This window comes from Brassica oleracea, chromosome C5 (genome assembly GCF_000695525.1).
Source record: "Brassica oleracea var. oleracea cultivar TO1000 chromosome C5, BOL, whole genome shotgun sequence".
NCBI classification, from domain to species: domain Eukaryota; kingdom Viridiplantae; phylum Streptophyta; class Magnoliopsida; order Brassicales; family Brassicaceae; genus Brassica; species Brassica oleracea.
Genome location: NC_027752.1, coordinates 7,988,990 through 8,003,761, shown reverse-complemented (window position 1 = coordinate 8,003,761; position 14,772 = coordinate 7,988,990). Strand labels below are relative to the sequence as shown.

Genomic DNA, 14,772 nt, shown 5'->3' with positions numbered 1-14,772 from the left:
GTTGTATTCTAGTTTTTTCTTATTAGTTTGGTTATTTGTGGAAGTTGTAGGGCAGTTCTGAGCGAAGTGACCTATCTTATCACATCGGTAACACTCAACCTTTGATGCGTCTCTCTCTTGCCGATGATATCCGTTTTGTTGATATCGAAATCTACAACGACCTCTTCCTCGATATCCATACCGACCGCCTCTTCCCGAATCATACCTCTCCTGTTGTGATTGAGAGTCTGCATACATAAGTTTATCTTGGCTTTGCTCGTCATGCTTCTCTTCTTCCTCATCATGAATCATCTCCTCATAAAATAATAGAAAATGGTAAAATAACAAAAATAATAAAAAATATTTAAAATTATTTATTTATTTTATTTATTTATTTTTTATTCATCTTGAATTTTAGTGACCAATAAAATAAATTATCAAATTTTATACAAAGATGGTTAAAATTAAAAGAGTAAATAGTGCATAATTAGAAAGTACTTCGCTAAATTGCAATAATCTATAAAAAAAAGACTTAAAATGTAAAAAAAAATATATATGAAAGACACATGTCATCAAAACCCTTTGCCACTTGTCATAAAAATAGAAAAAAACTAATTTTATATATAAAGATACAATAGCTATAACTAACAATCCAATAGTACATTGGATTCATCATTTGTTCCCTTTCATTACCATATTCTACCTAAGAACTCTGCGCTTCTCAGGTTTAAGGTTACAACCTTGACTTTGTTTACAAGGAAATGGACAAGAGAATCAAATTCTCGAACAAGTTGTTCTTTAAACTTGGGTTCAAAACAAGAAACATAGCAGAAAGTAGAAATGGTGTTTATACAAACCACTAAAAAATGGGTCCTAAGTTTACTTTTATTTTAACTCAGACTTCAACAATAAATCATTGTTCTACGAGGCTTGTTTACCAGCCTGCAATTCACCTACTAAAACCATGGTGGTACATTTGAATTGATCGAGAGGCAATACACACCACAGCCCCAAGAACACTTGGCTAGACAATCAGCCACTTTGTCGACACACATTAAAAGACAATAAAAATGAAACAAAAACCCAAGAACGGTAAGATTTTGGTCCCGAGGAAAAAATCAAAACCGTTGGACCTTCTCTGTCATCTTAAATAAAACACATCCAAACATAGAACAGTAACTGCCATTTGCTATCTTTTATGTAAAACAAGCTTTAAACCTTCCCTGTACATGCAAACTTCTCCTGTTTCTTTCACATCATTAATGTCAATCAAGAAAAAAAAAGATGAGTATCAAAGAAAGACGAGTTCTGCTCCATGCGGAACTTTCGTTTTTTCCCACTATCATTGATTTATGACTGCGTCCGTTTTCTGGCTACCAAGCTTCAAGAACTCCACAAGTATTCTCTTTTGCTCATCACTAATGTGTGGGAAACTTGCACGTAGAAGCTCAATCGGCATCTCCCTGACAATGGCTTGTGCAGCAGCTTCAGTCATCTCCGCGCCAAAGTGTGGTGACAACTGCGAATTCAGATTCTGCATTATACTGTCGTACTTGCTGATGCAATGTTTCATCAGCAAGTTGAAGAACTCATCAAAGGACGCACGCCACAGATTCATGCCTGCGTTGTTGTAAGGATTAGCACGGAGAAGCTCGGCAGCTCTGTCGAGTGCGCATTTGAGAATAACCGTGGCTTCGTCTCCCACGGGACTACCCAAGGGACGAAGCGGTGGCTGCTCATAAGAACAAGAAACCGCTGCAAGGCACGCACTTACGGGTCCAAGATCCATGGTTTGAATGCACAAAACGATGACTTTCGCAAGTTTGATTGTAGTCTCCCTGGTTTCGGTATCTGACGACCGAGCTCCGAACAAGGACCTTAAGTGTCTGAAAATGGCCATGGAAACTATTCGCATCAGGTCGCTGCCAGGGATAAGAAGCTGGAGGTACCTTGTGAGTAGCTTCCGACCCTTTCGAAGGGAGATAATCCTCAGAAACACGAGGTTATCCTGAGATTCAATCCCATCGTTTTGCCCATTCTTGCCGAGAGGGTCAACAAGCTGTAGCGACACTGCAAGCCCATCCAACAGAGCTTGCCGCTTTTGCCTCAACTGGTTTCCACCGTCTTGGACTTGATTGAACTTTAAGAACCGGTCAATATCATCTACTTCCAGGAAGAGGTAGAGACCTTCCTCAATAGTCACCCTAGCTGCAAGCATTGGTTCTTGTTCGAGGGGCTTGGCTGTATCCTTATGCTCCAGGTTGCCAGATTTAGGATCCATTTCAAGCAGAGGACGAGGCCTGCGGACAGAAGAGAAAGGAACTCGACCAAGAGCGTCAACATGAAGAAACGCATGGGGCTCGTTGTTGGTACGTGCACGAGATGGAAGGTCTCTCAAATGATTCGGACAGAAGCGATGCTTCTGCTTTTCACCCTCCGGTTTCTTAGCAAGACGAGCCTGGTGGTAATAATCATCCACGTAAGGATCATTGGTAAGTGTGCCTGCAAGCTGGATTTTTAGCATGTTCTCTATTTCATCAGCTGACATGTATTTCGACCGGAAACGACTATCTCTCCTTTGAAGACCACCATCAAAACTCTGTTGATGAAACCGCATGTTTTGTCTGTTCCCCTGGCCTGATCCTGGTCTTGCTTCCCTCATATCACCAAACCCAAGCATTGCATCATAACTGCCTGAGGATGAAGAACGAGAAAGGTGGGAATTAAAAAACTGAGGTTGCATTCCTGGCAAATGCCCATGAGGCTGCATCGGATGTGGTATACTATTCTGGGGAACCGGCATCTGAGGCATCCTCTGCTGTGGAGGCAACAAACCGTTTTGATGAGGTAACTGCTGTTGTGGCAACATGTTCATGATCCCAGAAGTATCCTCAGGATACATGTTTGGCCGATTCATCCATTGAGCTGGTGGGCGATTGTTCAGAGGTTGAAACTGAGGCATGTTTCCAGTGAGCTGTGGTGACCCATGATGCATGCCAACCAACCGAGGATGAGAATTTGGAAAAGGGGAGAGATTTGGGGATCCCATATGAGGCCCGCCAGAATGATATTGCTGATCTGGCGGTCTGCCACCAGATGACTTTGGCAGAAGAATAGGTTCGCTGGAAAATTGTTGCTGATGCTGGTGCGGCCGCTGGTGATGCTGTGGCTCAGGATATGATATTGCCCTGTGCAGGTTTCTTTGCTCAATAAGATCTGGAGTAGAAAAAGGCTGAGATATCCACCTTTTGTCATTGGAATCCAGTATCTGCTGGCCATACAAATTTGGCAACTCCTCCCCCTGGTTCCGTCCATCAACAAAATAATCTGGGAAGAAAGATGAATGATAAAGGGGTTAATTACAGATCTAGTGAACTGCTAACCCTAAAGCCTTAGTACAAGACACGGAAGATCCCAAGTGATGCCCAAACAACCACAATATGAATAAAGGAAAATGAGCTGGAAGCTGGAAATCTATCACACCATAAAATTCTCAAGTAATGAACACAACTAAATAGAACATCCTCTATATTCCCCATAGAGAAACTTAAGATATGCGATGAGCAAAATTGAAGCAACAAACAATGATGATATCAGTTATTCGTTCCTTGTGTAAAGAGATAATATTCAATGCACATAATAACTCACTCTGTCTTGATCCATTGTCAGCTATTGGTACCGTGCTTCTATGTCCGTCATGATCCCTATTCAGCTGTAACAGCAAAGAATAAAAATCCTCAGGTTATAAGCTTCAATAAACAAGTTCTTGCTCGAGCACAAGAAAAGAAACCACGACATGATGGGAGTAAGACAATTGAACAGAGGCCTAATAAAGCTAGCTGACCTTTGAAAATGTGCCAGCAAGATCATCAACGTCGGAGAGAGTTCTGGAAAGTTCAGTCTGCAAGTATTGGGGAGAACTGTAAGTCACACATGAAGACATGGAAGAGATAAAAAAAAAGATGGGGTTTAGGGAATAATAACCTCTTCCTTATCAAAGGCGAAATCTTGTCCTATCCCAGCCAGAGGAAACTCCTCTTCTTCGTCATCCAAGCCACCAAGCTCAACCTCCTCAGCAACATGGTTCCCAAAAAAGGCATACTGAGATGCATCAAAGACAGAGTTACCACCTGCACCAAGGAAATAATCAATTACATGTAATAGTACCACATAGTATGCAAGGACACTATATATATTTCCTAAATAAATTCATTAGGAGATGAAACTATTGCAAACCAGGTATGAACCATTGAAGATCAAACTAGATTGAGTTAACCTAATTTAAAGGAGCATACTTGAGCTAACATAAAATCAACGAACCTGTAGAGTTATCTCCAATCTGCTTAAGATCCATAGATGATGATGAGGATTGAGGAGGCTTGTTCCAATAGTACTACTCCCACTGCTAAGACCGTTCTAAATTCACCCAAATGCAACAACAGGATTAGTATTTAAAAAGAACAAACTTGGAATCGATTGAAAAATAAATAAATCAGAAAACCCATATTAGACAACAACAAAAAAAAAAGAGTGATCGGAGAAAACAAAACCCTAAAACGATGCAGCTATCTAAAATTCAAGTTTTTTTTTCTCGAAATCCTGAATCCCTAAATGTATACTAGGACACTGTGAATCTCAGATGACAGCGGAAAAAGGAAACGAACCGTTCTGGAGGAGGAGGAAAGGAAATAGATTTGGCTGCCGCCTCCAGGAACGATGAGATGGCTAGAGTTGAAGTTTGTGATTTGAGGGAAATGAATGAACGATAGATAAATTTGGGTTACTTTGACAAAATTGAAACCAAACAAAATTTTCTTTTAGGAGAATGAGGAGAGAGGAGTGGTGATGTGGGGTTGGGCGGTTGCCAGCTTTATCTTTTGAAAAGGATGTGTATTTTGTTTTCCTTCTTTTTTTTTTTATATTTTATTTATTTATGTTTTATTGATAAGTTCTTTAACTTACGTACCGACCATAATCTTTTTCCATAATCTTTTTTTTTTAATAGAAAATACCATGCGGTATGGTTTTGCGACCATAGTATAAACAATTCTTGCTTAACAGCATTGTTAAATCGATTAGAACATTTTTCTAACGATTAGTTGAGTATTAAATTATGAGTTGCTACTTCATAGCTTTTTTTATATATTGAAAAAAAAAACAAAATTCATGAAATTAACGGCAAAACGTAGGCATGGGGCATTCGGAGTCCCAATCGGATTTCGGTTTTGTCCAATCGGGTCTTGGTTTTTCGGGTTTATCAAAATCAGCCCTATTCGGATTATATGAGTTCGATTCGGGACCGGTTCGGGTTCTCTCTGGTTCATGTCGGAGTTGGTAAATCTTCAAAGAACCGGTACAACCCGATGTACTTTCGGGTTCGGATCCCAATCGGTTCTTTGGTTTAAAAGTACATAATTTGTATCTACTTTGCAACCAAAACATAAGTAAAATCGGTTCTTCGGTTTTAAAATACGTGATTTATATCTATTTGTAACCAAAACATAAGTAAAATCAATTCAAAAATAAGAAAGAAACATCAAACTCGATCATTCAAAATCAAATGAAAAGTAAACATAGTTATCGATAGAAAGAAAACCAAATAAAAGAAAGCATAAAACAAAAACCAAGTTCTTATAAAATGAAAAACATTATACAATGAAAACAAACACAAAATCTAAAAACTTCAAGCTTTAACCGCTAACTTTAATCATCAACCTTAATGTAATAGATAATTATTTTAGATGTTCAATAATTTTTTTGTGTATTTTAGATACATATTAAGAATTAAGATCATGTTTGGTACAAGCTATTTTGGGGGATTTTGAATCTTTCGGGTTCTATCGGGTACTCATTTAGGTTCGGGTTCGGTTCGGATAATATACATAACCCAAAATACTATAAAATAAGATTCAATCGGTATTTACGTCGGGTTCAGATAGGTTCGAATTCATTTTTATCGGATCGAATTCGGTTAGAATTTTCGGGTTCGGTTTATTTTGCTAACCCGGCGAAACGAATAAAGGAAACGCAACATGTAAAAAGGCCTAAAAGGCCATCAAAAAGTTTGTCATGGCCTTATAAGCTAAAAAAAGCCCTTTAAAAATAATAATTAGCCGCCACGTATCATCATCTCGCGGAATTTTTTAATGCTTGTAAAAAAAAAGGGGTAAAATTCACAGTCACTCTCTTTTCTTTTTTATCCGCTTTTAGGGTTTTGAAGCAAAGTTTCGTCGTCTTCGCGATTCTGCTCGATTGTCGCCCCATGGCGAAACCAAGTCGTGGACGTCGTTCACCTTCCGTCTCTGGGTCTTCCTCTCGTTCCAGCTCCAGATCTCGTTCGAGTCCGTCCAGGTCTGTTTCGCGCTCCCGTTCCCGTTCCAGTTCCAGATCGCTCTCGTCTTCTTCTTCTTCTTCTCCTTCCAGGAGCGTTAGCTCTGGGAGTCGCAGTCCTCCTCCACCTCGTGGTAAAAGGTTAGGGTTGTCTTTCTAACTTTTTTTTTTTTTTTTTCCAATTTCGTTTCCTGATTGGATTCGGTATTCGTGGTGTGAAGAAGTCTGTTGCATTTAGAGGTTTTAAGATTGGAGACTGTTGCAATTTATTAATATTTAATAATAATTATGTGTAAATTCTTATTCGTGTGGCGTGAATGTTGTGATCTATTCTTTGCAGTTCTGCTGGGCCTGCTAGTAGGCGAGGTCGCTCTCCTCCTCCTTCACCCTCTAGGTAAAACTCATTACTCGCTTATTATTATATTCCACTTCAGGATGTTCATATTGAACATTAACATCTCTCTTTCTCGCTCCCCCTAGCAGGCTTAGTTAAAAAAAATGTAATTACATTAGAGAAATGGTGGTACCGTTTCAGCTGATATGTAGTTTTATCGTGTTTGTATCTCTGCTTGGAAGTTTCAGTATTTTAATGCTTTTATTAGATCCTCACTTTTTGATGACTTAACAATCGGATTATAGTTTCAGGAAAGCTGCACCTGTTCAAGAATCACTTGTTCTCCATGTTGATTCTCTCAGCAGGAATGTGAATGAAGGCCATCTCAAAGAAATATTTGGTATGTTGGTTGATCTTTCATACCCCTTGTTCCTACATGATAAACTGAGTTCAACCTCAACCTAAAAACCAGTCGTTACTGTCGTGGACCATCGCTGGCATTATTGCTATTGAATTTTGTTTTCTGCTGCTGACCAATTTGCTTGGCTACATGCCAAAATCTCCTCACTGTGTGTTAGTAATGAGTTTTCGTTCTCGTATTTGTAGGCAACTTTGGTGAAGTTGTTCATGTGGAACTTGCCATGGATCGAGCTGTAAGTTGCTATTTCGCTGTTCTCTATCTTTACTGGCATTACTTGTTAAGAAATCTGTTCATAACTCTTTTGCATATTAACAGGTTAATCTTCCAAAAGGGTATGCTTATGTTGAGTTCAAGGCAAGAGACGATGCTGAGAAAGCTCAGCTGTTTATGGATGGTGTATGTCTTTTTCCAAATTTTTAATGCACTATGTTGTTTAGTACTTAACATATTGGCTGAAAAGATTTATGCTTGTCTTTTTTCTTGTTTATTTAACGCAGGGTCAGATTGATGGAAATGTTGTCAAAGCAAAGTTCACACTACCACCGCGTCAGAACTTATCCCCACCCCCTAAACCTGTCTCAAGTGCAACAAAAAGAGAGGCTCCAAAATCTGATAGTGCCGGTGCTGACATTGAGAAAGATGGGCCCAGGCGCCCAAGAGAGAGTACGTCTTTGTTTATATTTTTGTTATTGTTGTAACATATGTTTTGATTGTGTCAATGATTTTCATCAATGTGTGATTAGCTTCTCCGCAACGGAAACCAGTACTTTCTCCAAGAAGGCGATCACCTCTGCCTAGGAGAGGCGCATCACCTAGGAGATTACCTGATTCTCCCCCTCGTCGAAGGCGAAGCTCTCCTATCCGCCGTCGTGGTGATACACCTCCTAGACGCAGGGCTGCATCGCCGTCTTCTCCTCCAAGACGGCGTAGATCTCCTCCAAGGTCAGCTGTTTGCACCATTTTTTTCCTGTGTCTATTTTAGAATCAATGGCTCATCTTTTATGTATCAACAGGGGCTCCCCTAGAAGAATCCGTGGCAGCCCTGTTCGCAGACGGTCTCCTCCTCCTCTAAGACGAAGGTAAGTCCATTCATAATTACAAAAATTATTCCCCTAGTGTTTGGACGATAGGAACTACTGCTTTGTAGGCTGGTTCATTGGAGCTAGAAAAGGTGTCAGTTTTGTAATTATATTGAATTGGTTTCAGGTCACCTCCAAGGAGACTACGCAGTCCTCTAAGAAGATCTCCAATCCGCAGACGTAGCCGATCCCCAGTTCGTAGACCTGTTCGCTATCGTTCAAGGTCCATTTCACCCCGCAGGTATGTTTAAACCCATTAAGAATGTGTTTTGGGCCACCTTTGACATCTCCTAGATTTTATTTCGTTGCAGTTGCGTAGATGAGATAGTACCTATGATGATATGCGTCGTGACATGTCTTTTGCGCTTGTTTTTTCCTAGCATATATATACCTAATATGATAAGTTAAATAGATGTATGTGGAGTATGCTATTGGTGTAAATGTGTCTTTCTTTATAAGCAGGGGACGAGGTCCAGCTGGGAGACGTGGGAGGTCATCTTCATACTCTAGTTCGCCAAGTCCCAGAAGGGTAAGGGCTTGTTGCAGATACTTTTTAGCTATAAAATGTTGATGCCTTGTTGAGTAGTGTTTTTATTTTATTTTTTGTCTTGTGTGCGTAATTGAAACTCACAGGTTCCTAGGAAGATTTCAAGGAGCCGCAGTCCTAGAAGGTAAACACTTTCTTTGCTGAACACTAGTCCTCACTCCTCATCTTAACTGGAAACACTTTATGTTGGCAGAATGCATTAGTAGAAAAATGCTCACTTTCTAGATTTGTAGTAAAGTCGATCGATATCATGATGAAAGACACACAGTAAACGTTTGGAGCGGACACTAGTTATTGAGCTCAACGTGATTGATATGTTAACGTGAAATAATATGTTCGCACTAGTTATATCAAAGACAATATGTGCAGTGCTTAACAGTGGTGATCATCTTTGATGTGATTGATAATGAGACTGATGAAACAAAGTCAAAAGGAATTGTTACAAATAATGTTCAAATGTTATAGCTCTCAGATTCTAAACACGGAGAATGAGTTTGTTGTTGTTGGCTGTTAAATGTGTAGGCCACTGAGAGGGAAAAGAAGCAGCAGTAACAGTAGCAGCAGCAGCTCACCGCCTCCTCGCAAAACATAATGTAATAAAAGTAGTTGTTAAAGAAGAACTTGTCTTTCAGCACCTTCTCCATCTCCCATTCAACAGTGTTTACCAGTGTGACCGAACGAGAGTTGTGGCTTTTGTAGTGTTTGGATGTTTTAAGATTCTTTTGTGTATCGCCCAATATCTATCTAAGTTGGGTTTTAGTATCTTATCTTATGAGTACTATGGACTCTAATTTTTCTCACTCCCGTTAAAAAGCGAAGACGACTTCTTGAATATAGTTTTATTCATGGTACAGTCCAATCGAAAGAGACCAAAAGAAAAGGGTGTAACAACATACATTGACCGGGTAACTATGTGAAATAATAATGTGTATAACTAAAAATCTTGAGTAGCTGCAAAAGCTAAAAAACTTTGCGGTACTCTGCAAGCGCCCATATAGGGAAGATGTTTCTGTAGGTGACATAGTTTAGAAAACAATTCTTCATGAACACTCCTGTCATTTCCTGCACACAAGCAACAACATATGTTATTATAATAATACATCAAGTAAAAATCATTTCTTTGGTCCTTATGATATTTTGGATGTAGAGAAAGAGAGAGAGAGAGAGAGAGATCATAGAGTACCTGTTGGGGATAATCTCCGTTTTCCAACTGCGAATTGATGATAAGTTTCGCTGCACGGTGAAGAGGCAATGGATCTCTCTCGGCCTGTTAACAAAACATATTAAAACATGACGTACCTTTTTATAAATAAATACTTTGAATAAGAACTGGTTTGACAAACCTGTCCCGTTTTAATTAGACCCATCAATGCCCAAGCGGTTTGCACCAGGTTTGATCTTCCTCCTTCTAACTCTATGTATCTCTGCATTATCCAACAAGATTCAAGACTCTGTTGCTTAAAGCACTTTCTAAAACGTTGAAAAGATTATAAAAGAGACATTAACCTTTTCAGAGCAAGACAAATAGCTTTCTCCCCAACCTCCACTGCTGTTTTGTTTCTTGAGAAGGAAGCCAACACCTTCACGCATAGCCAAACAGTTTTCATACGTTTTACCAACTGATGCTAAGCCTTCAAGAGCAAACCATGTTGCATATGTGTAGCAAACTCCCCAGCTTCCGTACCTGCCAATAAGAAAATGAGATACTTGTCCTGATCATGCTTTTGGCCTGTTTTTTTTTTTTTTTTGGAACAAGCTTTTGGCCTTAGATATACACTCTTTTTTTTAAGTTTAATGGGACCGTACCATGAACCATCTGCTTCTTGTGTGTTTTCTATAAATTGCACCGCCTTTTCAATGGTTCTATCAATCTCTCTGGTCCTGTGATCTGGATATAGTTTCTTGAACATGATCAATGCTTGGATAACCGATGAAGTACATTCCACGTACTCACGCTCGATAACAAGATCAGCTAGCATCTCTGTAGGGTTGAACAACTGGAACACATATTTACAAAAAAGGATATGGGTTTAGTCTGATGATAAAAAAAACTCTTAATATTAATTGGATACAATAAAGTAGAACAGTGAGTTCTTACTTCTAACCATCCATATCCACGGGCAGGCTCCCATGCTGTCATACCTCCATTTTCACTCTACAAACAAAGAAATGGTCACAAGAGTTTGATTTCATTTGTCATTTTAGCATAAAACATTTGTCTTAGGGATTGATATTCTCACCTGATAAGATAGTAAGAGATTCACAGAATCGTATAGCTGCTCAGGTTCCATTTTTGGGCCAACAACGTCAGGTGGCATCTTGGAGAGTAGAAGACAACACTATCAAACCACCAAGATGTGTGTTAATTGAGACAAAACATTATCCTTAATTAGAACAACAACAACAACAGCTAAGTTGTGTTTTGTGATTGATTACTTTAAATGCTTCGGCTGAACAATCTGAAACATTCCATCCCTGATCTCGATCAGAGAAAGTCCATCCTCCTTTGGATATGTGTCGGTTCATCTTCTTGAAATCTCCCGAAGGGTTTTCTCTGATCTTCAAAGTTCTTTGACTCAGGAATAAACACACATATATATATATTCAACTATATAGAGCACTATAATGAAGTTACCTGAGATCTCTTAATGAAATCATGTCCTTTCTTGAGTACATCAGCAGTTTCATCTGAGAGGTTACTAGCAAGTAAAGCTTGAATCGCAAGTGATGTGTCCCAAAGTTGACTTCCAAAACTCTGCATCATAAATGCTTGGAACTCAAGTAACCTAGTGATTGAGCGTATACATATATAGGTGACCTTACCTGAACTTTCATCCCATCTTCAGCAATCCAAAAATAATCTGGTACTCTAGCTAGATGCTTCTTGAAATATTCTCCGTTTGGATCTTCAACCCAACAAGCAAGTACGCACATTGCCTGTTTTTAGTCAGATCATACATATTCTTAAATATCATTCTTGTCATGTCTTATAAGCTTTTGTTTAAAGGACTACTCAATGTGTTTCACCTTCCCAGCGCATCCAATGTTGATATACCGGCTGTTTTCATCTTCATAGTGTATGTACTCCATCGCTACCCTAAGAGCCTTTTCTCTCACAAGCTTGTTCAGTGGCCAACGTGTAAGCAAAGGCTCCCCGAAAACGTGAAGACTGTCCCATACCAAGTCTTGAATAGAAGGATGTGGGTAATACATGTCTTCCTACATGGTACAACATAAGAATCTTATAGAAGACAAACAAACAAAACAAAGTCTGAACTAACCTTTGCGTATAGACTTCTTGCTCTATTCCAATTGATTTCTTCATAAGATTGTAGGTAGAGTTCTTCTCTAAGTTCTAGAATAAGAGGTGTTATTGGACCAACAAATCTCTTCCCATAAAAGTAAGACGTGACCAAGTACACCAGCCGGCAAAAGCATGTAGTTTTCCCTGTTGTTATTATTGTTTTCTTACTTCAAAAACATCATATCACACAACAAAAGAAATTACTCCAAGATTTTACAAAAATAACAAACCAAGATGTATTGGAAGCCAAGAAGGTAGGAGCCAGATCTCTGGAGGCATTGGGTTGGTTCCATTCCAATCATAGATTCCAAGTATCTACACAGACAAATACAATATAATGGATATAAATAAACACAACTACCTTTTTGAATATATATATATATTTTTTTTTTTTATGTGCATGGTCAGTTCTCAGCCACATGAAACATTCGTCCTGGTCTCCAAATTTTAAATAACTATTATTATACATATATTTGCATGGCCTCTAAATTACCAATAAATTTTTTGTTGAAATTAACCTAAAATGTTTATGGCTCACTAAATCTTAGATCCGGTCATGCTTATGTTTCTGAAAATCTTACCGAGAGCCAAGACTTTCCCCAAGAAGGTATGTAAGCCACACCACCTCGATCAAGAATCCATTGCCTGGCTCGCTTGCAGGCATTTCTTGGTCCTCCATCTGGACCTTCTCCAAGAATACGCAAACATATGTAGTTCAGTGCGGTGCAAAACATACCGCTCTTGCCTTCTATATGTAATCCCCATCCACCATCTTCATTCTGAGAAGCAAAACATAACACAAGAGGTTAATATGAGATCAGTGTTTCGAGGTCCTTTTACTCAGGCAGACTAGTGCAACACTGTACCTGGTGACAATATATATATCGAAGCATCTCTTTACGATGCTCTTTAGTGAATATCTCATCAAGATGTCCTGTGATATAGAAACAGAACACCTTGCAACAACAACAACAAAAAAAAACACCCACTTCAATTTCTTTTCTTTCACTAAACCCTTACTTGTAGTCCAAGAAAGGCTCTCTGGCATAAAAACTTACCATCACAGGAACATAGAAGAGTGGACCTGTGATTTCAGCTGGCCAGTGGCCGTCGCTACTTTGCAACGCCGAGAAATAGTCAACGGATCTTCGCAATGCATTGGTCGCTGCTTCTTTTGTGATTCTCTCGGCATCGTCGACTTTCACCGGCGGGATTATTTGCTCGAACTTCTTCTCCTTGAGGAACTAATATGGTATCATTATGTTTAAATGTTGCTGATTAACAAATGTTTAACCTAATTGGTCAGTCTTTCTAATATACATATAATTAATATAATTTAGACCAAATCATTATTTTGGATAATTTTTATTAATTTTACAATTAAGCTAGTATAATTAACCGGACATATATAATTGTTCTAATATCCTCCCATATCTGACCGTAATTTTAAAATAAATAATAATGAAAAATTTCATTATTCTTACAATTTTGCCACCTTGACCTACTAATAGATTTTTCCAAAATTATATATTGAAATCAGATTATAAATCTATATTCTTGTCTTATATATATATACATATATATATCTTACTCAGATCAAAATAGAGTTTTTTTTATAAAAGATCGAAATAGTTTAAAAAGATCGAAATAAAATCTACAACTCAAATATATTCGGACTAAATATTGAATTTGAATCAAATAAAATAAAATTAATGTTTTAGAATAAATTTGTAAAAAATAAGGAAAAATATGTATGTTGTATTGAACAATAATAACGTTGATAATAAGGAAAACGTACCTGCATGCGCCACAAAAGATCACTGCAAGCTTTAACCTGATGGCGACTATCGTGAAAACTCCGGCGAGTCTCCTCAACCGCCGCTCGTTCCTCCGACGTGCCGGCATGTGGATCAAACTCCCATATTTGCCGACCAGCGAAGCTGTTAGTGCTCTTCAAATACGGATCATCTTTTCCTCTTCCTTCTCCTATCTTCAACCTCCACATTTTCCACTTTAAACAGCAGGAAGAAATATATTATATATTCACATGGGATTGTATATTTTAAAAAGGTTATAACTACATAAAATACGAAGACAGTAATCCTAACTTTATATGTAAATAATTGCACCAATGGATCATACTTAGCTTTTGCAGTAAGATGATATATATTATAATACACTAAGCACACAGAGTCAGAAGAATGATCTACATATTATATGAACTAATTTCATCATCGTACTATAAGTTTTTTTTTTTTTTTGAAAAAATCATCGTACTATAAGTTACAGGGAAGTTATATGTATGATCTACTCGAGAGAGGATGTGAATATGAGAGATGTTACAAGTGGTGCGTTGGTATCGTTCTCCGATGAAGACTTAGGATGATAGCTTTGGAATGAAGTAAATGATACTACGAGGCGTTTTGGTGGTATATATACATAATTCACAAGAGCTGATCCCGAAAATTATTATATACTACTTATGTAAAGGGTGGACCTAGGTGAGAATTAGGTGGAGTGCCACATACAAAATTTGAAATTTTCATTAAAGTTTATTGAATGGAAGATCTCAAATGGTTTTATCTCCAATGCTTCATGCACTTTTGGTTTGAGAAAGTTGTTATTTGATACAATTTTAAGTTCATCAATTATAGTATTAAATAGTAATAGATCTTATTATATACTTGAATACAACTCTTTTTAATAAAATTTCCAGTTATATGTATGTAATTTAACTTACCAATCAGTTATAAATGAAACAAAATTTTATACAATTAA

General features: G+C 38.1%; 3 protein-coding genes across 8 annotated transcripts; 1 reads left to right on the top strand and 2 right to left on the bottom strand.

Annotated features, from left to right (window-relative positions):
- Positions 1-1,093: 1,093 nt before the first annotated feature.
- Positions 1,094-4,823, bottom strand: LOC106295223 (protein PAT1 homolog 1-like). Of its 3 annotated transcripts, none has more exons than XM_013731068.1 (6): positions 4,644-4,823; positions 4,300-4,384; positions 3,964-4,109; positions 3,824-3,880; positions 3,628-3,691; positions 1,094-3,306 (listed from the first exon to the last, which is right to left on the bottom strand). In XM_013731068.1, the coding sequence occupies exons 2-6, from the start codon at positions 4,331-4,333 to the stop codon at positions 1,322-1,324; spliced, it is 2,286 nt and encodes a 761-aa protein (XP_013586522.1). In that variant the 5' UTR covers positions 4,334-4,384; positions 4,644-4,823; the 3' UTR covers positions 1,094-1,321. The 3 variants fall into 3 exon arrangements, with proteins under 3 accessions (XP_013586522.1, XP_013586524.1, XP_013586523.1); XM_013731070.1 differs by having other exon boundaries at positions 4,300-4,395; positions 4,644-4,817; XM_013731069.1 differs by having other exon boundaries at positions 4,300-4,381; positions 4,644-4,817.
- Positions 4,824-6,144: 1,321 nt separating this feature from the next.
- LOC106296055 (serine/arginine-rich splicing factor SR45) lies at positions 6,145-9,483 on the top strand. 2 transcript variants are annotated; one of them, XM_013732105.1, is made up of 12 exons: positions 6,145-6,450; positions 6,650-6,703; positions 6,955-7,043; positions 7,250-7,296; positions 7,380-7,460; positions 7,562-7,727; positions 7,808-8,006; positions 8,078-8,143; positions 8,271-8,384; positions 8,606-8,672; positions 8,777-8,814; positions 9,213-9,483. In XM_013732105.1, the coding sequence occupies exons 1-12, from the start codon at positions 6,242-6,244 to the stop codon at positions 9,280-9,282; spliced, it is 1,200 nt and encodes a 399-aa protein (XP_013587559.1). In that variant the 5' UTR covers positions 6,145-6,241; the 3' UTR covers positions 9,283-9,483. The 2 variants fall into 2 exon arrangements, with proteins under 2 accessions (XP_013587559.1, XP_013587558.1); XM_013732104.1 differs by having other exon boundaries at positions 6,146-6,450; positions 6,949-7,043.
- A 33-nt stretch (positions 9,484-9,516) lies between these two features.
- On the bottom strand, positions 9,517-14,428 carry LOC106296054 (amyrin synthase LUP2-like). Of its 3 annotated transcripts, none has more exons than XM_013732101.1 (18): positions 14,338-14,428; positions 13,793-14,005; positions 13,053-13,238; positions 12,861-12,950; positions 12,576-12,773; positions 12,225-12,309; positions 11,972-12,138; positions 11,718-11,909; positions 11,514-11,627; positions 11,326-11,445; positions 11,127-11,249; positions 10,931-11,029; positions 10,789-10,845; positions 10,497-10,687; positions 10,197-10,374; positions 10,034-10,114; positions 9,874-9,957; positions 9,517-9,752 (listed from the first exon to the last, which is right to left on the bottom strand). In XM_013732101.1, exons 2-18 carry the CDS (start codon positions 13,997-13,999, stop codon positions 9,651-9,653), a joined length of 2,274 nt encoding a protein of 757 aa, XP_013587555.1. In that variant the 5' UTR covers positions 14,000-14,005; positions 14,338-14,428; the 3' UTR covers positions 9,517-9,650. The 3 variants fall into 3 exon arrangements, with proteins under 3 accessions (XP_013587555.1, XP_013587557.1, XP_013587556.1); XM_013732103.1 differs by having other exon boundaries at positions 14,272-14,415; XM_013732102.1 differs by having other exon boundaries at positions 14,306-14,415.
- Positions 14,429-14,772: the final 344 nt, after the last annotated feature.